Source organism: Zootoca vivipara, chromosome 12, assembly GCF_963506605.1.
Source record: "Zootoca vivipara chromosome 12, rZooViv1.1, whole genome shotgun sequence".
Taxonomy (NCBI): domain Eukaryota; kingdom Metazoa; phylum Chordata; class Lepidosauria; order Squamata; family Lacertidae; genus Zootoca; species Zootoca vivipara.
Genome location: NC_083287.1, coordinates 57,548,474 through 57,573,295, shown reverse-complemented (window position 1 = coordinate 57,573,295; position 24,822 = coordinate 57,548,474). Strand labels below are relative to the sequence as shown.

General features: G+C 50.0%; 1 protein-coding gene across 1 annotated transcript in view; it reads left to right on the top strand.

Annotated features, from left to right (window-relative positions):
* LOC118092051 (SCO-spondin-like) overlaps positions 1-24,822 on the top strand; it is a 187,176-nt gene that overhangs the window by 48,257 nt on the left and 114,097 nt on the right. Inside the window, exons 26-41 of the mRNA XM_060281073.1 lie at positions 828-1,228; positions 2,241-2,471; positions 3,897-4,061; positions 4,452-4,463; positions 4,953-5,189; positions 6,169-6,291; positions 8,078-8,172; positions 10,118-10,355; positions 12,203-12,355; positions 13,183-13,323; positions 14,761-14,943; positions 17,277-17,427; positions 20,362-20,521; positions 20,624-20,678; positions 22,079-22,192; positions 23,622-23,840. Of these exons, the coding sequence (XP_060137056.1) occupies positions 828-1,228; positions 2,241-2,471; positions 3,897-4,061; positions 4,452-4,463; positions 4,953-5,189; positions 6,169-6,291; positions 8,078-8,172; positions 10,118-10,355; positions 12,203-12,355; positions 13,183-13,323; positions 14,761-14,943; positions 17,277-17,427; positions 20,362-20,521; positions 20,624-20,678; positions 22,079-22,192; positions 23,622-23,840 (2,678 nt within the window). The remainder of the gene's footprint in view (positions 1-827; positions 1,229-2,240; positions 2,472-3,896; positions 4,062-4,451; positions 4,464-4,952; positions 5,190-6,168; positions 6,292-8,077; positions 8,173-10,117; positions 10,356-12,202; positions 12,356-13,182; positions 13,324-14,760; positions 14,944-17,276; positions 17,428-20,361; positions 20,522-20,623; positions 20,679-22,078; positions 22,193-23,621; positions 23,841-24,822) is intronic.

Genomic DNA, 24,822 nt, shown 5'->3' with positions numbered 1-24,822 from the left:
GCTCGGATATACAGTGGAACCTCGGGTTACATTCAGTGGCGTTCCGAGCCCAGTTGATACCGGAGGCGGCGCCTGTGTGGCACTCCGAACAGACTGCACATGTGCTAGATCCAGCGTGTGCTCAGTCAGCACGGGGTCACGGTGATGTCACGCTGACCCCGTGCTGACTGCGCACGTGCTGCATCGGCGTATGCGCAGTCCATGCAGAGCGCCGTTGGCGTGCAGCGGCTCCAAGGGGCACCGCTCACACACACGGCCCGCTGATGCCCCTCCCTGGCCCGCCCCTCGCCCAGGAACAAGCAAAGCGCGCACCAAGTAACATTGGGGCCTCTCCGCGATGGCGGCCACGGCAGCGGCGGCTGTTGTAGGTGGAGGTGGGGAGGGGGCGCTGCCCCCCCCAGAGTGGAGCCCGGGGCGCCCCATCCCCATCTCCCCCCTTGCTACGCCCCTGGTTACATTACCCTCAGGTAACGTAAACTTCGGGTTGCGAAAGCAGCAAACCCGGAAGAGTTTCGCCACTTGCGCATGCGCAGAAGCGGTCCTCCAGTTGCAAAAACTTCGGGATGCAGCCCGACGTCTGGAACGTATCCCGTTCACAACCACTGCATCTATTTCATTTAGCTCTGTGTAAATATATTTTGCAAAGGAAGCCCCACAGCAGCCCAATCCTGAAGTAAGCAGCGTGCAAACTACTGTGGCAAACCTTTCCCGCTCCAGGAATGGCCGTAGCTGTCATGCCATGAAACTCTCCTCATGGCACTGTCCTGACGGCCCCAGTGCGCACCTCACACCCATCCCACTGTTTTTGACACTTCTCCCTTCTGCAGCTCCTGTGAGGCTGGCTTGTGGCAGTGTGTCGCCCCCCTAGAACCTTGCGCCACATCGCCCCGCTGCGCCGAGACGGAGTTCGCCTGCCGCACAGGCGGGCGCTGCGTGCCCGGCGCCTGGGCGTGTGACAACGAGGATGACTGCGGGGACGGCTCGGACGAGTTCTGCACCTTGAGCTGCGCCCCTCACCAGTACCAGTGCGCCAGCGGGCAGTGTGTGCCCTGGGGATACCGCTGCGATGGAACTGCGGACTGCCTGGACGGCTCGGACGAGAGAGACTGCCCACTGCCTGCCTGCGCCCTGCAGGAGTTCCGCTGCGCCAACGGGCGTTGCATCCCCCGCGAGCATCTCTGCGACGGGGAGCTGGACTGTGGCTTTGCGGATCGCTCCGACGAGGCGGGTGAGCCCAGGGAAAGGGAGAGATTACCAGCTGACCTGGGGGGCAAGTGGAATTCTGTCTGGAGTAAAGTGTGCATAAAAATGGGTACACAGGTGTCTCCCCACTGAGATGTGTTCGATATTGCTGGATCGTTTGCTGTCGCTCGAGGCTCAGGTGGCCTCAGTGGCCCAGAGCGCCGTCCATCACCTGCACCCTTGTCTGGACAAGGACAACCTAACTTCCATTGTTGATGCTCTGGTAACCTCTAGGATAGACTACCACACCGTGTGATGTGTGGGGCTGCCTCTGAAGACGATTCAGAAACTTCAGGTGGTGCAGAATTTGCTCAACGGAGCAAGACAGTTTGATCATGGCTGCCAATTAGGTTCTGGGCCCAATTCAAAGTGCTGGTTTTGACCTAGAAAGCCTTAAATGGCTCAGGACCGCAATACCTCAAGGACCGCCTTTTTTCCATATAAACCAGGCATCCCCAAACTTTGGCCCTCCAGATGTTTTGGACTACAATTCCCATCTTCCCCGACCACTGGTCCTGTTAGCTAGGGATCATGGGAATTGTAGGCCAAAACATCTGGAGGGCCACAGTTTGGGGATGCCTGATATCAACCATCCCAAAATCTGCGTTCATCATCAGAGGTCCTTCTCCGTGTGCCTCTTCCATGAGAGGTCTGCAGAGTGGCAACACGAGAACAGGGCCTTTTCTGCAGTGGCTCCCCGTCTATGGAATGCTCTCCCCAGGGAGGCTCACCTGGTGACTTCATTATATACCTTTAGGCTGCAGGCAAAATTGTTCCTTTTTAACCAGACCTTCAGCCATTAGACAATCCATGGCTTTTTAAAAGTGTGTTGGAGGCAGGGGCGGGACTGTTATTGTGATTTCCCCCCCTGTGATTTTTTAATTTGTCTTTTCTCATTATGCTATGTAAATTATGCTTTTAATGTTGCACCTCTTTGGATCAAGGGTGGCATGTAAATTGCAGGAATAATAATAAATAATAAAAGAACCCCTTTTCAGGCTGTGGGCCCCCCTGTGGGCCGAGCGAGTTCCGCTGTGCAATGGGCCGCTGCTTGCCGTACCTCCACCGCTGCGACCGGCATGATGACTGCGGAGATTTCAGCGATGAGAGCGGCTGCGTGTGCCCGGCTGGGGAGTTCCAGTGCCCCGATGGCCGGTGTCTTCCCCAAGCTGTGCTTTGTGACGGGAAGCGGGACTGTCCCGCCGGAATGGATGAAGCTTTCTGCCCAGGTGAGAGCGGTCATCCCCTGTAGGTTGGTGGCGGGGCAGCTGCTTGGCATGCAGAAGGTCCCAGCTCCCGTCCACACACACCCAATCTCCCCTCCAGTTAGGGCTGGGAGAGACCCCTGGACCCCCAAACCCTGCAGAGCCACTGCCAGTCTGTGCGGGGAATGCTGAGCTAGGTGGACTCCAAGGTTTCGATGTTGTACATTGAAGGTTTACAAGCTCCTATCAAGCATCTTTGGTCATCTTGGGGGGCTTTCCAGCAGCACTGAGCCACAATCCAGGTTTATCAAGACAGCCAATGCGATTTACTTCCCTTCAAATCTTCTCCCAAAATACCTGCCTGATTATTTTCAGTTTCCTGATCTGAACTGTCACTCCGATGGGTGTTATGGAACAAGCGCTATTGACCGATTGATATTTATTTCACAAAATGTATGCGCTGCTTGATTGTTTTCTATTTTTTAAAAAAGCTGAAAGCGGTTTGTGATCGATTGATAGATTATTAATATCCCACCTTTTTTCCACACAAATTAAAAACAACACAAGGTACCTTTTTGAGGTTTTCAGCAACTGGCCATCAGCAGCATTGCAGCCTCCAACTATGGAGGCCAAGCAGAGCCATCATGGTCCCCTTTAGTGGGGTGGGAGAGCTGAAAATAATGCCAATATATTTCACATCTGGCAATCTTGGGTTTCACGTAGTCTTCTTCTTCTTTGGCGATCCCTCGTAGCCGAGTAAGATTGTCTTCCATAAACACTGTTTTAACAGTGAGTCTGTAAGTGACAGTGGAGGCCAATTCTGGATCCACACATTCTTCCACAGTGGGGACATTGGTTTCCGGGCAGGAGTTGATCACGGTGTGGATTTACCAAGCGTGCCTTCCTCTTAGCACATTTCTCCCTTGTGTCCTGAGTTCGAGTGTCTTCAAAGCCTCTTTTGTTGACCACCGGCATTGCGCTTTCCATTTTTAAGTTCAGAATAGAGTAATTGCTTTGGAAGACGATCATCAGGCATCCGCTCAACATGACCAGTCCAACCAAGTTGATGTTGAAGAATCATTGCTTCCACACTGGTGATCTTTGCTTCTTCCAGTACACTGGTATTAGTTTGCCTGTCTTCCCAGGTGATTTATAAAATTTTTCGGAGACACCGTTGATGGAATCTTTCGAGGAGATGGAGGTAGCATTTATAAGTGGTCCACATTTCAGATAGTACATGGGTAGACGAGTCTAAAAAGTCCGGAACACAAATTTCCATGGCCCTCTAGCATCTCTGGTGGCTCATTGACCAGAAGCGATGTATTTAGCATTAACTCTGGAAGGGTAGACTCGATTCTGACCAAACTAAACCTCCTGAGGACTGAAGGGAGGCACTAGAATGAACGAATGGTGGGCTGGTCTTCACCATACCCTCCCCCCCCCCGGCAGGCCGTGTGACGTGTGCCCCTGGGCAGCTACCTTGTCCGGATGGCGCTTGTGTGAGCCGCTCCCAGGTGTGCGACGGCAACCGCGACTGTGCCGAAGGAGCCGATGAGAAGCCACCGCACTGCCCAGCACCCCCGACCACGCCTCCGGTGGCCACCGTGCCCCCCGGTCTTCCTGCAACTCACCCATCCCTCATGAACAGGACTCTGGGTAAGCAGACTCTGTGCACCCAGAAACCCAGAGCTCTTTCCTGGTGCTGAGTAGCGCTGCCTAGTGGGAAGGGCCAAGGCTGCCCTAACACAGCTGTCGTCAGCCCCCATGTTTTGATCTAGAGTTCCCAAGAGCTCTTACAAGTTAGGGAGAGGCATGTCCACCAATCCTACGTCTCTCAGCTACCCGTCGAGGGCGTTGCCGCAACAGAGAGGCCTCGGCCTCAGCTTCCCCACCCAAGCACGAGCAGGCAAAGTTGACGCCTGTGTGCCACCTGCATCTGCTCTTCCCTCTTCACCCCTCTTCTGGTCCTGCGAGGCAGTGGGGCAGGAGAGGTGGGGGCAGGAGGAGGAGATGCAGGTAAGCCCTGGCCCCTGACCTCTCTCTCCCTCTACCTGCACCTGGGCTTCACCTTCCAATCCTGCTGTGACCCTCCTGACTCTGACTCTCGTCTCCTGGCTGTTACAGGCTCCCCCAGATCACTGATCCCTTTTTTCCAAGCCAGTCTCCAATCTCCCAGCGCCCACTCCTCAGTGTTGCGTCAGTCCCTGACAGGATCCTTGGGGAGAATTTTTCTCCCAAGCAGGGGTGAAATGGGAACGCACGGCCATCTCCCTGCACCAACGCCTCTGCTATTTGGGTTGCTCGGCGGACCTTGCAAAGGCGCTGCAATCACAGATCTTGTGAGGTTTCAGAGGTGAAGGCGGTGGGGAGGGCGTGTCTACCTGCCCTTGGGCTTCCGCCACCCAAGGTGGCTGCCTCAGTCTGCCTCGTGGACGGGCTGGCCTTGCTCCAGACTCCTCCACCTCTCCCCTTCTCTCTCTCTCTCTCGTTCTGCCCTCCCCGCAGCGCCACCCTGCGGCCGCTACGAGTTCCACTGCCACAGCGGGGAGTGCCAGCCGCGCGGCTGGGTGTGTGACAACGAAGCCGACTGCCTGGATGCCAGCGACGAGCTCCACTGCAACCGCACCTGCGGCCTGGACCAGTTCCCCTGTGCCCACGGGGCCGAGTGCATCCACTACAGCCGGCTGTGCGACGGCGCCCCCCACTGCCAGGACCACTCGGACGAAAGCGTCGACACCTGCGGTGAGCAGATCCTGCCCCCCACGACTGGGGCTCTCTCCGCAGACGGCGAGAAGGGCTGGGCGGACGGTTCCTGCATGGCCGGGGGTCAGACTAGAGGACCTTCAAGGGCCCCTTCCAACTCTGCAAGTGTATGATTCTAAGTTGCCCCGCCTCCAGGGCAGACACCGGAGCTAATTTGGAGCTGGGCACCAAAAGGCTAAGGCTGGTTTCGCTGGATCATAGAAACATAGAATGAATTTGTTGAATTGATCAAACTAAGTAAACACTTTTTATAGGATACGGAAGGGGGCACTGGGGATGAGTTTTAGCCCCCCCCCCCAAAAAAAATTGGGGAGCCCCGGAGCTTAAACAGAAGTCTAGACTGTGGGAATGAGGCCCCATCAACTGGCAATGGGGAAGAAATTCCTTCCAGTTCACATGCAAGCCTTCCGAATTAGCCCTTTCTGGAGCAATTTGCAAAGCGGAACACGGCCCTCCTCTGAAAACCTCCCAATTTTGGGAATATGGTGTGCTTATCAATGTGCAGATTAGTGCAAATAGCCTTCAAATATTATTCCCAGGCATGGTGAAATAATGTTTTTCACTGTGACTGTTTTTAGGATGGTTTAGCTGAAATTGTTTTCAGAATGTTTTAAAGGTTGACATTGTGGATCCACTCGTCGCCGTCGTCCCCGGGCTCCTCCAGGAGGAAAGATGGGCTACGAATTCAACAAAATTCCAATGAATGGAATTGGGGGGGGGGGTTGGAATTGATCTGCGAAAATATGCACGTTCGGGAAAATGGCAGTTCTTAAAAAGAACTGGTGTGGAAATGTGGAGAAGGGGCTGTAAGATGGGGGAAATGAGGAAGCAGAATTGAGAGATATACCGGTAACCACCTCAGCCTCTCCAAAGGGACCTTGGGGGACACCTCAGGTGCCCAGCTCATCCCTGGTCCTTTCTTCCTGGGAGTGACCCTCCTTCCTCTTTCCTGGCACAGGCTCCACACAGATTCCACCTTGCCCGGGCTTCTTCATCTGCAACAACCGCATGTGCATCAATGTCTCCCGGGTGTGTGACGGCTCCCCAGATTGCCCCCAGGGAGAAGACGAGTCGGCCTGCGGTAAGGAGCCCCCAGTGGCCCTCGCCTGGCGGGTGGCTGGAACAGAAGCTGGCTCAAAAGGGACCCTCTCACGATCCCTTGCCCAGATGTGAGACTCTTGCTCCCTTCCCTGGCCGGGAAGGAGGAGAGGGGCTTTGCTGGGCATCCAATGTGCTTGAGCTACCCTCCCTGCGTAAAAATCGATCCAGTTTTGAAAGCAAGCTTCTAGTCCTCATGAGCAACCGTTTGATGACGTTGAGGCAGAGGTTTCTGGGAGTATGGGAGGGGCCTGGGCGTGTTAAGCAATTCCCGGTCCTCACGCCCCTTCCCTATTTTGTTGTCTGCGTTGTCTCTTCCTTTGCTGCCCATTTGCCCTTGGCCGCTTCTGTTTCTGGCAAATGTATTTCCAGGGTTGCAAAATCCAAAGCAAGGTAGAGTGAATGAACAGACACAACTGCATGCCCGGCTTGAGTGGTTTTTTTATTTTATTTATTTCTTTGTTTGTTTTCTATTTCTATGCCGCTTTTTATTCAAATAAATCCCAAAGCGGCTTACAAGCGAAAGATAAAAATAACGTAATGGAACATCCCAAATACAGCATAAATTGTACAGAATACTTAACAAATCGTCAGTAAAACTGTCGCAAATCACAAATAAAACTATTACCATCTGTGTAACACTATTAACAAAACAGCTAAAAAATAAGCTGGGCATCAGTTACACCAAAAATCGTATTATAGGATTTCCAAAACACAACAGCATTCATGTCTATATAAAACAATATTACCAACATTAACAAAACAGCAATGAAACAAACAAGCAAAGCCCTATTTATCCTGTCCTCTGGACGTCACTCATGTGCGTAGGTTATTTTCACACGCAACTGTTTTCCAGAGCTGATGTTGTCCCTTCATAATCAGGGATGGCTTGGCTCTGAAGACCAGTTCCCAGGAATCACAAATTGGGAGTGTGGTGTTGGGAAAGGGTCCAGGGCCGGATTGAGGTTTGATGCGGCCCTCAGCTACTGAAGGTCATGGGGCCCTTTAGATGTCCAGCTGTCCTTTGTCAACAACAAATCGTGGCTGTTTTTTGTATTGAATAGATCCTATATGGTAATTTATGGACGTCATAGGTATCTCAAGCCATTTGCACCCTAAATATAAAGGTAAAGGGACCCCTGACCATTAGGTCCAGTCGTGGCCGACTCTGGGGTTGCGGCGCTCACCTCGCGTTATTGGCCGAGGGAGCCGGCGTATAGCTTCCACTTCTGGCGAACCAGAGCAGTGCACGGAAACGCCGTTTACCTTCCCGCTGTAGCGGTTCCTATTTATCTACTTGCACTTTGATGTGCTTTCAAACTGCTAGGTGGGCAGGAGCTGGGACCGAGCAACGGGAGCTCACCCTGTTGCGGGGATTCGAACCGCCGACCTTCTGATCGGCAAGCCCTAGGCTCAGTGGTTTAACCCACAGCGCCACCCGCGTCCCAACCCTATATATAAAAATGAGCAAACCAGGGATATTTTAGGGTGCAGGCGAGGAGGCGGGGCCCATGACTTACACCAGGGGTCAGCAAACTTTTTCAGCAGGGGGGCAGATCCACTGTCCCTCATAATTTCCCAAGGAGCTGACCCAGGGTCTCCTGGTGGGTCTTGTGGGGGCGGCTGCTGATGAGAGCCCAGGAAGGCTTCTTCCGGCCCCCACTGGGCTGGGTCTGGGGGACGGTTGGGGTCTCCTCCTCCTCCTCCTCCTCCTCCTCCTCTGCTGGCCATCCTGTGATGCTCATGGCTTTTCCTTCTGTCCCACTCAGAGAGCCACGTGGTCCGTCCTGGCGAAAGGAACCAGACAGTGGGACCCTGTACGGAGTACTCCTGTGGAGATGGCGCCTGCATTGCCTTCAAACAGGTGCGATTGGGGTCTGTGGGGGCCCTTTCACTCCATCTCCCCTGCCAAGATGTTTCCCCCCTCCACCACCCTAAAAGGTCTCATTTCACGCTACCCTAATCCCTGGTCCTCTCCAGCCAGCCACCCATTTCTCTTTCCCATCTCCAAAAGGGATCTCAAATGTTTTGGGAAAGAACCAACGGCTCAGGACTGCAATACCTTAACGGTCGCCTCTCCCCAGATTTTGCGCTCATCCGAGGCCCTTCTCTATGTCCCTCTTTTGCCAAGAGGCCCGGAGGGTGGCAACACAAGAACAGGGCCTTTTCTGTGGTGGCTCCCCGCTTGTGGAATGCTCTCCCCAGGAAGGCTCACCTGGCGCCTTCATTACATGGCAAAAACATTCCTTTTTTACCCAGGCCTTTGGCCATTAAATAATCTGTAGGGGGTGGTGACTGTAACAATTATTTTATTATTAAGGTAAAGGTAAAGGGACCCCTGACCATTAGGTCCAGTCGTGACCGACTCTGGGGTTGCGCGCTCATCTCGCATTATTGGCCGAGGGAGCCGGCGTATAGCTTCCGGTCATGTGGCCAGCATGACAAAGCCGCTTCTGGCAAACCAGAGCAGCACATGGAAACGCCGTTTACCTTCCCGCTGTAGCGGTTCCTATTTATCTACTTGCATTTTGACGTGCTTTCGAACTGCTAGGTTGGCAGGAGCTGGGACCAAGCAACGGGAGCTCACCCCGTCACAGGGATTCGAACCGCCGACCTTCTGATCAGCAAGCCCTAGGCTCAGTAATTTAACCACAGCGCCACCTGGGTCCCATTATTATGCTGTCTTATATTATGATTTTTATTATGTGTTTATTATTGATGCTCTGTAAAACGTATTCTTAATGCTGTACAGTGCCCTAGGATCTTTAGATAAAGGGTGGCATATAAACTGAATTATTATTATTATTGAAAAAAGAAAAAAATTGCCTAGTAGCACCTTAGAGACGAACTGCCGGCATATTTGTTCTTGGTACATATAAGCTTTTGTGTGCATGCACACTTCTTCAGATTCCATGCACATGAAAGCTTATGCCAAGAACAAACTTAGTTGGTCTCTAAGGTGCTACTGGACTATTTTATATATATATATATATCGACTGCGTCAGACCAACACGGCTACGTACCTGAAATTATTATTATTATTATTATTATTATTATTATTATTATTATTATGGTGGGAGACCCATAGACCATGTTTGGGTTCTTTTCCATAGAAAGAGAGACTAGTGGTTGAAGGATGTAACAGACCAGGGAAGTTTTTAATATTTGATGCTTTATTGTGCTTTTAATATTTTGTTGGGAGCTGCCCAAAGTGGCTGGGGAAGCCCAGCCAGATGAGCGGGGTATAATAATAAATCTTCTTCTTCTTCTTCTTCTTCTTCTTCTTCTTCTTCTTCTTCTTCTTCTTCTTCTTCTTCTTCTTCTTCTTCTTCTTCTTCTTCTTCTTCTTCTTCTTCTCCTCCTCCTCCTCCTCCTCCTCCTCCTCCTCCTCCTCCTCCTCCTCCTCCAATCAGCTTTGACCTCCTACTGTTTTGGGCTACTTATTTATTATTATTATTTAATGAACTTCTATACCTCCCTATACGTGGAGGTCTCAGGGTGGTTCACAGGAAAAAAAGAGCACAATATATAAAATCAAAATAAAAAACAATAACACCCTCCAAGAAAAGATTCACAAAACAGGGGGAAGTCAACCACACACGCGCACGCTGCTTTGCCTTGTGCTCCTTGGAGGAGAGGTGGGGATATGGATAGAATTCACCACCACCACCATAAATATCGGAGCGAATCTTCAACTAAGTCCTGGCGTGCTTTGGCCTCCATGCAATATTTGTGCAGCCAGATTCTGACTCTGGATGGAGGGCGCCTGGAGGAGCCCCGAGTGATCCCCCGCCCTCTCTTCCCCCCAGGTGTGCAACGGCCTGGCCGACTGCGCCGACGGCACGGAGTCCTCCGGCTGGCTACCCTCGGACGAGCGGGACTGTGGCCTCTGGAGCCCCTGGGCCCCCTGGAGCTCCTGCAGCCGCTCCTGCGGGACGGGGCTCCAGGTGCGCCGAAGGGCCTGCACCCGGCGGGCGGATGATGTCCTTCGGCACTGCCTGGGAGAGGAAGCCCAGGCCCAGCAGTGCTTCGCGGTGGCCTGCCCAGGTGAGAGAGGTTGGGGGGGGGAGGGAGGACAGGGGGAGCAGCAAGGGGGGAAGCAGAGGAGGGAGCTGGGGGCCACTGTAGGGGCCCTTGGCGCTGAACCAGGGGAGAAGTGGCTCATAGGCAAGCAAAGGGGAGCCCTCTGGGATGGGGGCTTTCAGCCAGATGCTGCCCATTTTTCATGGTTACACACACACCCCACATTTTTCCATGCATAAGACACCCCCATGTATAAGACGACCCCTGTTTTTTGAGCCCAAAATTAAGACTTCCCTCCGCTCCCCTGTGATTTCCATAACACTACATTATATTAAAAAATTCCTTCAGTAGCACCTTAAAGACCAACTAAGTTTTTATTTTGGTATGAGCGTTTGTGTGCATACACACTTCACCAGATACACTTGAAACAGAAGTAACCAGACCCTTATGTATATACAGAGGGTGGAGGGTGGGTGGGAATGGGTGATGGGCTGATAGGAGTGGTAAACCTGTTGATGGCTGTTAATGACTGCTGATGACTGTAATTGGTCCTGCGGGGGGGGGGAGCAAGGGCTGAGGCGCTAAAGAAAGCTTGATCATGCATAATGAGATAAGAATCCTATGTCTTTGTTCATCCCAGGTGGCTCCATGGTTTTAAGCTTGGTAATGAGTTCCAATTCAGCAACTTCTCTTTCCAGTCTGTTTCTGAAATTTCTCTGTAATAAAACAGCTGCTTTGAGATCTTGTATAGAATGTCCTGGGAGATTGAAGTGTTCTCCTAATGGTTTCTCTGTCTTGTGGTTCCTGATGTCAGATTTATGTCCATTTATCCTTTGGCGTAGGGTTTGGCCTGTTTGTCCAATATAGAGAGCTGAAGGGCACTGTTGGCATTTGATGGCATACACAATGTTAGAAGACTCAGACCAACACGGCTACCTACCTGTAACTACATTATATAGTGCATCTTATAATATTATCCAAATTTATATTCCAATTTCCATTGGTAACTGCAGAATGATTACCTTGCAAGTGTGATATTCATCCTGCTAACGTTTTAACTGTGTATGTACAGTGATCTTTGTTGTTGTTGTCTAGTCGTTTAGTTGTGTCCGACTCTTTGTGACCCCATGGACCATAGCACGCCAGGCACTCCTGTCTTCCACTGCCTCCCGCAGTTTGGTCAAACTCATGTTCGTAGCTTCGAGAACACTGTCCAACCATCTCATCCTCTGTTGTCCCCTTCTCCTAGTGCCCTCCATCTTTCCCAACATCAGGGTCTTTTCCAGGGAGTCTTCTCTTCTCATGAGGTGGCCAAAGTATTGGAGCCTCAGCTTCAGGATCTGTCCTTCCACTGAGCACTCGGGGCTGATTTCCTTCAGAATGGATAGGTTTGATCTTCTTGCAGTGATATATAAGATAATCTATAATTTTTCCCCATTTCTGAATAAATTTATTATCTTCTTGGTTTCTGATTCTGCCTGTCAATTTTGCCATTTTGGCATAATTCATCCTCTTGATTATCCCTAATGTTTAGTTGGAATTGCCTTTCTTGTCATTTAAATCCATGGGTTCGAGTCCTACCCTCCAGATCAGGAGGAAACAAGTTTGCTCCCTCTTCCATGTCACAGCCCTTGAGATATTTGAAGACGGCTATCCTATCTCCTCTCAGCCTCCTCTTTTCCAGGCCAAACCTACCCAGCTCCTTCAACCGTTCCTCATCAGGTTTGTTTCCAGACCTTGAATCATCTCGCCGGACCTTCACTGCATACCAACCAGGAGAGTTCTGCAGGATCCCACCCACTGCATGCAAGGTCCGTTTCTCTGCTCCACCCTGCCCTGCCCTAACGCTTTCGCTTCTCCCTTCCGTGCAGTGGACGGCGTGTGGAGCGAATGGGCGACGTGGTCCAACTGCACCCAGGACTGCCGTGGCGTTGTGGTACGGCGGCGAGAGTGCCTGCCCTCCCAGAACGGGGGTCGCCACTGCACAGAGATGCCAGAGGCTTTGACCAGCTCCATCGAGATTGGTGAGTTGGTCTGGGGAGCGGGCAGAGGGAGGGTAATGCTGGGTGAGACGTCATAGAATCATAGAATTGGAAAGGGTCCCCCAGAGGTCCTCTAGTCCACCACCTTGCAAGGCAGGAATCTCAGCTAAAGAATCCGCGACAGATGGCCTTCCAACCATCCTATGGCATCATAGGAAAAGGGAGTGGAGCTGCTTCTTCCTTTTCTTCCTTTTTAAAACCGTTGTTTATACTTTTCAGATATATACATTTCACTGATTTTACAATCATTTTGACATTTTGAAATTCGACTTCCTTCCCCCTCTTTCTGCGGTTTCTTAAATTTATTTTTAATATCTTCTGCATATCCAAATTTGCTTAACTTATTTATTTATCTTCTATCTATCTATCTATCTATCTATATACTCTTATGTCAGGTTATTACAATCATCCTGCCAGTGTTTTTATTTGTTTGCAGTTTATCTGTAAATATTCAATAAAATATTTCCATTCTTTTGTAAAAAAAAAAAAGTTTGTTATCTTGATTTCTTCCGGTTCGTTTTGCCATTTCTGCATATTCCATAAGTTTTTGGATCCATTCTTCCTTTGCTGGGACTTCTGCTTCTTTCCATTTTGGGGCGAGTAGCGTTATTGACGCTGTAGTTGCACACGTGAAAAAATGTCTCTGCAATATAGGTAGTTCTATCCCTATACAGTAATTCCCCAAAGAAATGCTTCTTCCTCGGCTTTTTGTGGGCCACGGTGTTCTGGGGGTGCGGGGGGGGGGGGCTTACATGGCCAAACTGGCAGCGACCTAAGCAGCCCTCTTTGCTCCCTTTTGCCCTCTGCAGAGCTGTGCCAACGGGAAGATTGTGCCAACACCTCCACCTGCCCCGGGGAGCTGGTCAACCGGAAGTGTGCGCCCTGTCCCACCTCCTGCGCCGAGCTTTCCAGCCGCATGCGGTGCAGGAAGGACCGGCCCTGCAGGCCAGGTAAGAAGGGGAGGGGCAGGGAAAGGTGGCTGGCAGTGGGGGGCGGGGGCAGGATACAGTTCAGTTCCCAGTCAAGAGCGAACCCGATTCACACTTTCCGAAACAATATGCAAACCAAACCAAAGTGTGGTACAGTGGGATTATTGCGACTACTCCCGCGTAACGACCTTCCACATACTTGTCTTTCAAAAGTCTTTATTAGTGCACATTATTTACAGTGTAGTGAGCTGTCGGTTTCATGTCTTCTCATTCCGAATCAGAATCAGGCACTGCCCCCTTCCGCGATTTGGACCAGCATAAAAGCCTCGGGACAGCAAATCTCCTCCCCTTTCTCCTCCTCCTCAATTCCGGAGTCGGGGGGGGGGAGAAGGGTCTGTGTTCTGCCTGTGTCCTCTCCTCTCTTTCCCTCTCCCTCTCTTCCTGCCTGTGGAGCAGGGGCTCCTGGATGTTGCCAGAGGTCTGGCACTCCCTTTCTGTCTCCTGACTTTCCTCACCCGTCCCTTCGCTTTCACGACTGCTTGGAGATGGGCTGCTTCTGATGAGAGGGGGCTGTTCTCTGTAAGCCCTTCCCCTTACAGGTACCTTGATTCTCGAACTTAATCCGTTCCAAAACCAAAGCGTTCCAAAGCCAAGGCACGCTTTCCCATAGGAAGTAATGCAGAACAGATTAATCCGTTCCAGACTTTTAAAAACAACCCCTAAAACAGCAATTTAACATGAATTTTACTATCCAATGAGACCATTGATCTGTAAAATGAAAGCAGTAAACAATGTACTGCAGTCACACAATCCATCCATCATTAGCTGACGGACACAGTCACAAAAACGAAAACAAAAGAGCTGCAGAAACAGGAACGCAGAATAAATAGCAAAGACAGACAGACCTCAGTGTAACCTCAAAACGGAGCACGTTCGACTTCCGAAAAAAGTACTTCCGGGTTTACAGTGTTTGGGTTCCAAGTTGTCTGAGTACCAGGGCATTTGAAAACCAAGGTACCACTGTACTAAATTCATTTCTTTTCCTTCATTTTTTCTTTTCTCTGCCTTTTTCTAAAAAATAGCACCTTATACCGTATGTTTTTTTTTAAAAAAAAGCCCACAAGGGAAAACAATCCACAACATTCTCCTTCACACTGTGTAAAAAAAATTAGAACATTTAACATCTATTTTTCTGTTTTAATATTCCTACCTTGTTCACTGAGCATATTGGTGATTATCTTGTTTTCTTTTCTTTCTTTCTTTCTTTCTTTCTTTCTTTCTTTCTTTCTTTCTTTCTTTCTTTCTTTCTTTCTTTCTTTCTTACAATTTATTTATACCTGTAGAAGCAGCCTGGTTTTCTAAATGGTATCAAGGCAACAGGCCAGGATGATAAACCTCTGCCTGGTTTGTCTCCCTTCCTCCGTTCGCCTACCTTCTCTCTCTCTCTCTCCTGCGCAGGGTGCTGGTGCCCCGATGGGCTGGTCCTGGACAGCGACCAGCAGTGTGTGCGCCCCCGAGAGTGCCCCTGCCAGGTGGAGGGCACCCGCTACTGGCCCGGCCAGCTGGTGAAGGTCAACTGCCGCATCTGCACCTGCCAGGACGGTCAGATGAAGCGCTGCCGGCAGAACCCGGAGTGCACAGGTGGGCACGCACGGCTCCTCTCCCCACATTGCTAGATGCCCCAGGAGGTGCCCCCTGCAACCCGGCGATCCCCCACACTCACACCTGTGGGAATGTTGAGGACAGTAGGAGAGGATATGTTGATTAAATATTATCCTTCCTCACTCGCGCAAGTGAGCTAGTGTAGGCTTATCAGCTACTAAGGGTCCTTTAAGTTGCACCCAGGCAGGACAGAGACAGTCAATAATGACACTGGGGGTTGAATGCAGAGAAAGAATTTAATTTCTTATTAATAAGAGACTCTAGGTGATCAGCTCACGACAAGAGTAAAGAAACACAAATTGCAAAGCTTCTTATACACTTCTTGGGCTCCTTTCCCCCTCCTCTGTAGATGTGCGCACGCAAGGGGGGGTCACAAGTACATATAATGATCTTCCTGTGTGCGGTCCTGTTCATAAACACATGCTGACTCATGCTACCCCAGTAGCATCTTCCATCAGCCTTGAGTCTATGCGTCAAGGATATGCCAGGCTTGAGTCTATGTGTCAGCCTATGCGTCAAGGATAGCAGCTTCCAGCGTCCAGCTCATCCACTGATAAGGTTTTCTCTGTGTTCCAGACAAGGCCAGCCATCCGGCCTTGATAGCTTAGCAGGGCATTCTGTCTGGCTTACCCTTTGGCACACAGAGAGGCAAAGAGAGCAAATGGGGGGTGGTGGTGGCTAAGCCATGCACTCAGAATTATACAATGCAGACTATATGATCAGATTTAGCTCCATAACACAATTGGCAAATCTCCCCCTTCATTAGTAGCAGAGCACATTCCCTTGCACATTGCAGGAAGCGAGTTGATGGATTCGTCAGAACCATTTGAGTTAAGCAACCCAGTCTGGCTTGTCCAGATTGGATTGTTCCCGGTAAATTTCCCCTCTTAAAAACAATAATGACACAACAGTCTTCTTTTAATAGTAATGATAAGGTTTACTTACATTCAGTTCACAGTATGGTCCTGGAGGCAGGCTTTAGCTTGTAGTTACAGTTACAGAGTGGTACCTTGGTTCTCAAACTTAATCCGTTACGGAAGTCCGTTCCAAAACCAAAGCGTTCCAAAACTAAGGCGCGCTGTCCCATAGAAAGTAATGCAAAACGATTTAATCCGTTCCAGACTTTTAAAAACAACCCCTAAAACAGCAATTTAACATGAATTTTGCTACCTAACGAGACCGTTGATTCATAAAATGAAAGCAATAAACAATGTACATGGACAGTGATACCTCGGGTTAAGAACTTAATTCGTTCTGGAAGTCCGCTCTTAACCTGAAACTGTTCTTAACCTGAGGTGCCACTTTAGCTAATGGGGTCTCCCGCCGCCGCCGCTGCACGATTTCTGTTCTCATCTTGAAGCAAAGTTCTTAACCCAAGGTACTATTTCTGGGTTAGTGGAGTCTGTAACCTGAAACGTCTTTAACCTGAGGTACCACTGTACTATAAAATAAAGAAGACAGTATTGTAGAAAAAAATATTCTTACCTGCACTGACGATAGTCATTGTTTGGATGGGGGCTTTTATCCATTTCCACAGTCACACAATCAATCAATCAATCAATCAATCAATCAGTAGCTGAACTGGGTTCCACACAGTCACAAAAACAAATTAATCAAAAAACCTTAAAAACAAAAACACAAAATAAATAGCAGAAGAACCAAACTTAATCCATTCCGGAAGTTCGTTTGACTTCCGAAATGTTCGAAAACCAAGATGCGGCTTCTGATTGGTGCAGGTGCCCCGGAAACAATAGCCAACAACCGCATCGGATGTTCGGCCTCCCAAAAACGTTGGAAAACCGGAACACTGTGTGACCAGCCCTTTTATGGGGTCCCCCAGGGTCACGCCCACCTACCTGGTCACACACAGAGGGAGGATGCTCCAGACCAGGTGTGACAGGAAGTCCACTCTGGGCAAACAGGGAATGTTGTACTTGACAGTTTCAGCAATGTTACAACCCACAAAACGTTCTTCGGAGGGGGGGACACCCTGTGTTCCCCCCTCAAGGCCAGCCTGCCCAGGAGACGTGCTGAAGCAGCCACCTGGGGCAGCACAATTCTGTGGGGCAGCACCCCACAGGTGCCCCACTCGGCCCTGCCACTGCCATCGTGCTCGTCCAAAATACTTGGGCTCTTGCGGTGAGCGAGGGTGGGAGACAACTTTAATAGACAACAGTTCTATGTATTATAATAATTGTATTTCAACAACATCTGGGGGGGACAAGTGGGGAGCTGCAGGTGTGCAGATGTGCCGGCCAGTGTCCCTCTCCTTATTGCTAACGCTTCCTCCCCGCTTTTCCTTGCATTGCCAGTGAATTGTGGCTGGTCCTCCTGGTCGCCCTGGGGAGAGTGCTTGGGTCCCTGTGGGGTGCAGAGCATCCAGTGGTCTTTCCGCAGCCCCAACAACCCCAGCAAGCACGGCAACGGCCGCCAGTGCCGAGGCATCTACCGCAAAGCCCGCAGGTGAGCCCACAAAGAGCCAGCGCATTGCTTGGAGGTCCCTCCGAGGTGCTCCTTTTCCACTACAGGCCGAAGCTGGAAACTTTTCTCTCCCGCACGGAGGGTTCATCCTCCCTCAACAGTTCATCACGTTTTTGCAGTATTTCTTACGTGGTTTTTTAAAAGGTGTTATTGCTGTGAGCCAGAGAGAGAGAGGCGGGGTGGTATATAAAGAAAAAGGTAAAGGTAAAGGGCCCCCTGACCATCAGGTCCAGTTGTGTCCGACTCTAGGGTTGCGGCGCTCATCTCGCTCTATAGGCCGAGGGAGCCGGCGTTTGTCCGCAGACAGCTTCCGGGTCATGTGGCCAGCATGACAAAGCTGCTTCTGGCGAACCAGAGCAGCGCACGGAAACGCCATTTACCTTCCCGCCGGAGCGATCCCTATTTATCTACTTGCACTTTGATGTGCTTTCGAACTGCTAGGTGGGCAGGAGCTGGGACCGAGCAACGGGAGCTCACCCCGTTGCAGGGATTTGAACCGCCAACCTTCTGATCAGCAAGTCCTAGGCTCTGTGGTTTAACCCACAGCGCCACCTGGTTCCCTGGTATATAAATATCTTTTGCAAATAAAGCAGGCCAACGAAGACTCTTTGGCTCCCTAGGGCCACGTTTTGCACTGGGTCTATGTGATGTCATCTTCAGCAAAGAACAGCTTCCAAATTTTATTTTACCATTTTTGCAGAACACACACACACACACACATGTGGCTGGGGAAACCTGGCCAGATGGGTGGGGAATCATCATCATCATCATCATCATCATAGGCACACACACCCTAACTTACATTTCCACTGTGCCAGGAAATTACTTAAATCATTAGAATCATATCCGGAAATGGTGGGAGAGAGCTGGAGAGTCCTTGTGGCTCATGGGAAGACCCTCCCTGGAGGGATCCCTGAAGACACTTGAGGCAGAACAGAGCTTTCTTTCAGCTGCTCAGCCTCCCTGCCTAACAGCTGACTTTCAGGATAGCGCAGCAGCAGCAGCAGCTCCAGAACCTCAACTCAAGGTATTTTGGTCTGGATGGGGGAGAGAGTGAGAGAGAGCACTGGAGAGCGGGGGGGGGGGGGAATGCGCATTTAGAGGCTTTTTGGAGGGTGCTCCCCTCCTCATTGTGGGGATGTTAGGGATGTGGATTAGGATATATTATTAGATAGATCCTATCCAAGCTTGTGTTAGCAAGCTTCCAATATCAGCAGAGTGACATTCCCCTTTTGTGCGCAGCAAAGCGTGAGCGTTAGGTTTGTTAGAACCTCTATAACATTATACTTCAATATTATACTTCCTGGCAAATCCCCTTTTTCCCTCTTAAAAGAAATACACGACACAATAGTATTAAAATAAGATAGAGTTTACTCACATGACATCCTGAGTTAACAGCATAATCTCAGAAAGGCAGGCTTATGTAGAAAAGTTACAAATATGTACATCTGGAGTCTTCTTAGTAAAGTGAGGCTCCATCTGGTCTCTCTCTTGGCAACAGGCCGAGAGGGAGAACCATCCTAACTGTAGATTCTCTGGAGATGTGTTCCCATTGAAGGAGAAATGGCTAAGAGAGAGAATGGCTGCTGGCTAGGGGCTTTTCTCTGCCAGCTAATCCATCTCATCTGCATATCTGGAGGAACAGGAACTGAACTTAGTCAGGTGTCCCTCCAGGTGAGTTCCTCTTAGTGGACACTCTAGGAACTGTTGTGACTTGTCTGCCCCAGTGTTCCATCTCACACTCATCTCATTTCAATTGTGCTCACAGGGCCCCAGAAGGCAGCCCCTGCACTTTCCGAAGACAATGCCTTCCCCAGGAAATCGTTCATTAGCGGGCATTCACATAACGCACGGATAATCGCCATTATCTCCTCAGATAACATTTCTTTCTTTTTTATGACAAATTTATTTATTTGATTTTTACATATTAAAATTTACAGTCGTACCAAAACACCTTCCATAAGTACAAGACTTCCCTCAGGACTTCCCTCCTCCCTTTTGTGGGTTCCATTATTAAACCTTTTGTACTGCATCTTTTATAGTAATCATGTGTGTGTGTGTGTGTGTGTGTGTGTGTGTGTGTGTGTGTGTGTGTGTATCCATAGTTCTCGTTACATTACAAGTGTTATTGCAATCCCGATAACGATGTTAACTGTTTACAGTGGTCTCCAAGCTAAATTATAAATTTCCCCCATTCATTCTTAAAATTTTGGTCTTCCCGATTTCTGATTTTTACGGTCATTTTTGCCATTTCAACATAGTCCAACAACGGAACCTGTCATTCCTCCTCGGAGAACATTTCTAATCCATGATCTCGCTCTCTCGCCTGCCTGCCATGGTGAAATATACTCTGAGTCGAGAGTGAATTTCATGCTCTTTATTCAGCTCGTAGTTATCAAGGAGAAGAAGAGAAGAAGAATGGCTCTTTTCCCAAAACCATCTGCTTATATACATTATTTACACAATGGGCGTTGCGTGATTGGCTACTTCAGGGCTACACCTGTGGGCCAATCAGGTTGTGGATTGACTTCTGTCTGCAGCCTGATTGGCTGCTCCTACAGGCCAATCAGGTTGCAGATTCACTTCTGCCAGCCGCCTGATTGGCTGCCCCTGCAGGCCAATCAGGTTGCAGATTCACTTCCACCTGGAGTTGGATTGGGTGGCTCCTGCGGACCAATCAGACTGCTGATTCTGGATCCTATTGTTCTATGATTCAGCTCAGTACATAACACATGGTTTCTGACCAAATCGGCTGCAGCCAACCAGCAAAAGCCAAACAAAGAAAAACACGGATTTGTCCGCTCTCTCTTGGGGGGGAGGGGTTGGCCGGCTGCATTTCTCCGCTGACATGGGGGACCCTGGAAGGAATCCACTAGCCATGATCTCCTGCAGACCCTCCCTCCGCCTTCTTTGCAGGTGTCAGACGGATCCGTGCGAGGAGTGCGAGCACCACGGCCGGGCGCATGCCATCGGTGACCGCTGGCGCTCGGGACAATGCCAAGTGTGCCAATGCCTGCCCAACCTGACCGTCCAGTGCTCCCAGTATTGCCCCTACAGCACAGTGGCCTGCCCTGAGGTGAGTCTGGCACGTTCCCTCCTCTTCCTGCGCACTAAGGCGCAAGGGTGCCTCTGAGCATGCGCTGACTTCCTCACTGATGCGCATCCCTCCCTCCTGCAGGGCCGAGTTCTGGTCGAGGGCCGAGGAGACGCTTGCTGCTACTGCGTGGAGGCAGGTGAGCCCCCCAAGGTGGCAGGGAGGGGGGCACAGGCCCTGCATCTCCCCACCCCACCCCACATCGGACAGACTCTGCATTCTCAGTTTTCTCCCCAGGCCTGTGCATTTATATACACTGAGATTGTGAATTATTTGCTGCACCGAATGCAGAATAAGTTTTTTTCTCTCCAGGTAGGTATAGCCATGTTGGTCTGAGTCGAAGCAAAATAAAAAAATTCCTTCAGTAGCACCTTAAAGACCAACTAAGTTTTTATTTTGGTATGAGCTTTCGTGTGCATGCACACTTCATCAGATACTTCTGACTTCTGTTTCAAGTGTATCTGAAGAAGTGTGCATGCACACGAAAGCTCATACCAAAATAAAAACTTAGTTGGTCTTTAAGGTGCTACTGAAGGAATTTTTTTCTCCATAAAACAATAGAACTCTAGATGCAGGATTCACAGCTGAAGCATCCGTGATAGATAGATATTCAGCCTCTGTTTAAAAGCCTCCAATGAATCACAGAATCCTAGAATTGCAGAGTGGGGAGGGGACCCCCAGCGGCCATCTAGTCCAACCCCCTGCAATGCAGGAATCACAACTAAGTACGTCAAATCTCTTCATGCCCCTGCAATGTTCCGATTGCCGCTAATCATGGGGGATGACCCCCCCTGTTTCCTTCTCTTCCCCTGGGGAATCTTTTCCCTTGTTTTTTGAACTTTGGGGGTGCTTTGTTCAAATCTTAAAAATCCCAAATATTTCATAGCATCCTAGAATTGTAGCGTTGGAAGGCAGCCCTGTTTAGGGAAGTTTTTAATGTTTGATGTTTTATTGCTTTATTATTATTATTCTGCTGGGAGCCGCCCAGAGTGGCTGGAGAAACCCAGCCAGATGGGCAGGGTATAAATAAATAGATATTATTATTATTATTATTATTATTATTATTATTATTATTATCCAACCCCCTACAATTTAGCACTCACAGGAGTCTTGAGGTAACAAGCAGATTAAACAGAATTCCCCAGCTCAAAACCCTAGTTACCCGCAGGGTATCGTATTTGGTGGTGGCCCAGGGCATCACCCCAAGATTCGCCCCACCCTCCTGTTTCCTTCATTGAGGTCCAGCACCGAGGGCCTTCTGGCGATTCCCTCGTTGCGAGAAGCCAAGTTGCAGGGAACTAGGCAGAGGGCTTTCTTGGTAGTGGAACGCCCTCCCATTAGATATCAAAGAGAACAACAACTACCAGATTTTTAGAAGACATCTGAAGGCAGCCCTGTTTAGGGAGGCTTTTAATGTTGAATAGATTACTGTATTTTATTTTTCTGTTGGAAGCCACCCAGAGTGGCTGGGGAAACCCAGTCAGATGGACGGGGTATAAATAAATTGTTGTTGTTGTTGTTGTTATTTATTATATGCAGGTGAGAACCGGACGGCTCTGCCAACTGTGCCAGCCATTGGACCCAGCGTGGCCAGCCCGGCTGCCTTGACCACAGCCTTGCCGTTCGACACCTTCCCAATGCCCCCCCTCAGAGGTGAGACTCTACACGCATCATTCCTTGCACCTGGGTAAATGCAGCAGGCCTGTGACTTGGGGCTTCTCCTCTGCAGCAACCAAGAGAGCTCCCTTCTGGGATGGAGGTTGTCCAAGAAAGGGTTGCTCCTCCCACTTGCTTGGTGGGCGGGGCTCTATATGCAAACAACCTCCTTCACCTGGGAAAGAGCACAGGGAAGATGCCTCTGCCTGGTGTCAATAGGCAAGGAGTTCCAAAGTTCGTTTATCACAGAAAGTTGTTGCCTTTTAAAATCCGTTTCTATTTTATTTATGATATTATTGTTTGAATACATGTTGTATTTACGGATAATTTTATTGTTTTATGCTCCCCGTACCGGGCTTTTTGGAGTGTTGTGGTTTTTCACAATCAAGTGGTGTGTAAATTTTATGAAACAAGAGAGGGAGGGAGGGAGGGAGAAAGGTGGAGCAGCTGGTGAGCTGTTATCCTGAATAGAGAACAATCCCAAAAATCCCCTGGATTTCCTACCTGCCAGGGAGGCTCCTTCTGCGCATGTCCAGACATGCGCAGAACCGATTTCGGGTGCCACTCTGCCCATGTCTGGGCACCAGAAGTTGCTTCTACGCATGTCCGGACATGCGTAGAAGCGACTTCCGGTCTTACCTTCCAAGTCCCGGACTGCAGAATCTGGGACCGGCAGCCGTGTGACACCGGAAGTTGCGTTGACGTAACTTCTGGTGTCGCTTTGCCCTTCTATGGGCACAAAAAATGGCCGCCGCCGGCTTCGAAAGTCACTTGTACTCATGTCAGGAAGTGCGTCGACACAACTTCCGGTGTTGCTCCGCCCATCTATGGGCACCAAAAATGGCCGCCGACACCGGAAGTCGCGCCTATGCACTTCCGGACATGTGTAGATGTGACTTTTGAAGCTGGCGACGGCCATTTTTGGTGCCCATAGATAGGCAAATCGGAAAGAAAAAAAATGGCTGCCGGCAGGAGAAAATAACGGAGAAAAACGGGAGACGAAGTGATACGGGGGACCACTGGGAAAAGGTAAGTAAAAACGGGGGTTTCCCAGGGAAAACGGGGTACTTGGCAGCTATGCTTCCGGTGCCGTGCTGCTGTTGATCCCAGATTTTTCTTACCGGGAGTTGGAGGGTATGAATGGTCAGGGGTCCCTTTACCTTTACCTTTCCTTCCCCTGCCCACCCACTTAATATTCTTAAGAGGGTCTCTTCTCCAGTCTTCAGAGAGTAGCTGGAAGTGGGGAGGCAGAAAAAGGTCCTCCTTTCCTTCCACTCTGCAGTTTTAATCTGAAATCCTAGGCGCCCAGAACTCAGAAACTGCTCGCACTAATGAAATTCCCTGGAGCAAAATGCGCCTAGCTGGATGTGATGTGTTGCTGGGCGCTCTCCTGACTGACCACCCCCCCTTCTGTGCCACCACCCAGACCTCTGCTACGGCCCGCTGGGCATTGCCTTCCTGCCGGACGCCAGCTTCACGGCTTCCTCGCAGCAGCCAGAGAACCCGGCTCACGCCGCCCGCCTCAATCGCGTCCTGCCCAACGCCGACCTCCAGGGCTGGGCTCCCCCAGCAGATGTCTATCCCGAGCTGCTCTCCCGGCCCCCCTTCCTGCACGTGGATCTGGGGGAACCCAGGAACCTGACAGGTGGGCGCTCCCCTCGCTCTGGAAGGAAGCTCGCAGGAGAGCCGGCTGAGGGGGGGGGCTGTGCCGGATTTACGTACAGTGGAACCTTGAGTTGCGGACGTAATCCGCCCTGGAGGCACGCCCGCAACTCGAAGCGTTCACATCCAGAAGTGCCACGTCTGCGCATGTGCGTGGCGTGATATGTACATTTCCAAAATATAAGATAAAAAACAAATAAAACCTACATACAGCAACAGTGTTTTATACAAGATCTCAAAGTAGCTGTTTTATTACAGAAAATTTTCAGAAACAGACTGGAAAGAGAAGTTGCTGAATTGCAACTCATTAGCAAGCTTAAAACCATGGAGCCACCTGGAATGAACAAAGACATAGGATTCTTATCTCATTATACATGATCAAGTTTTCCATAGCACCTCAGCCCTTGCTTCCCCCCCCCCTGCAAGACCAATTGCAGTCATTAACAGTCGTTAACAGTCATCCACAGGTTTACCACTCCTATCAGCCCATCACCCATTCCCATCACCCCCACCCCCCACCCTCTGAATATACATAAGGGTCTGGCTACTTCTGTTTCAGTGTATCTGATGAAGTGTGCATGCACACGAAAGCTCATACCAAAATAAAAAAGTTGGTCTTTAAGGTGCTACTGAAGAAATTTTTTATAGTGTTTTATGTTGTGTAGGCTCCTAGGATGTAAGTCATGGGCCCCACCTGCTAACCTGCTCCCTAAAATATCACTGGTTTGCTCATTTCTATATATAGGGTGCCTACATTCTGCATGGTCTGGTTGCACGGCAAGATGTTGCATGCAGCTGCAGACTGCAGGGAGGCACAGTTGAATGTAGGTCAAGCTGTTGCTTGTAGACGGATGATCAGGCAGCGTAGACTAAGGGCGTGAGTCTTATGCCTACTGATTGATTTCATGTAATACACTATTTATATTGATCCCATTATAAAATTGCTTTAGAAAAATATTCATCTT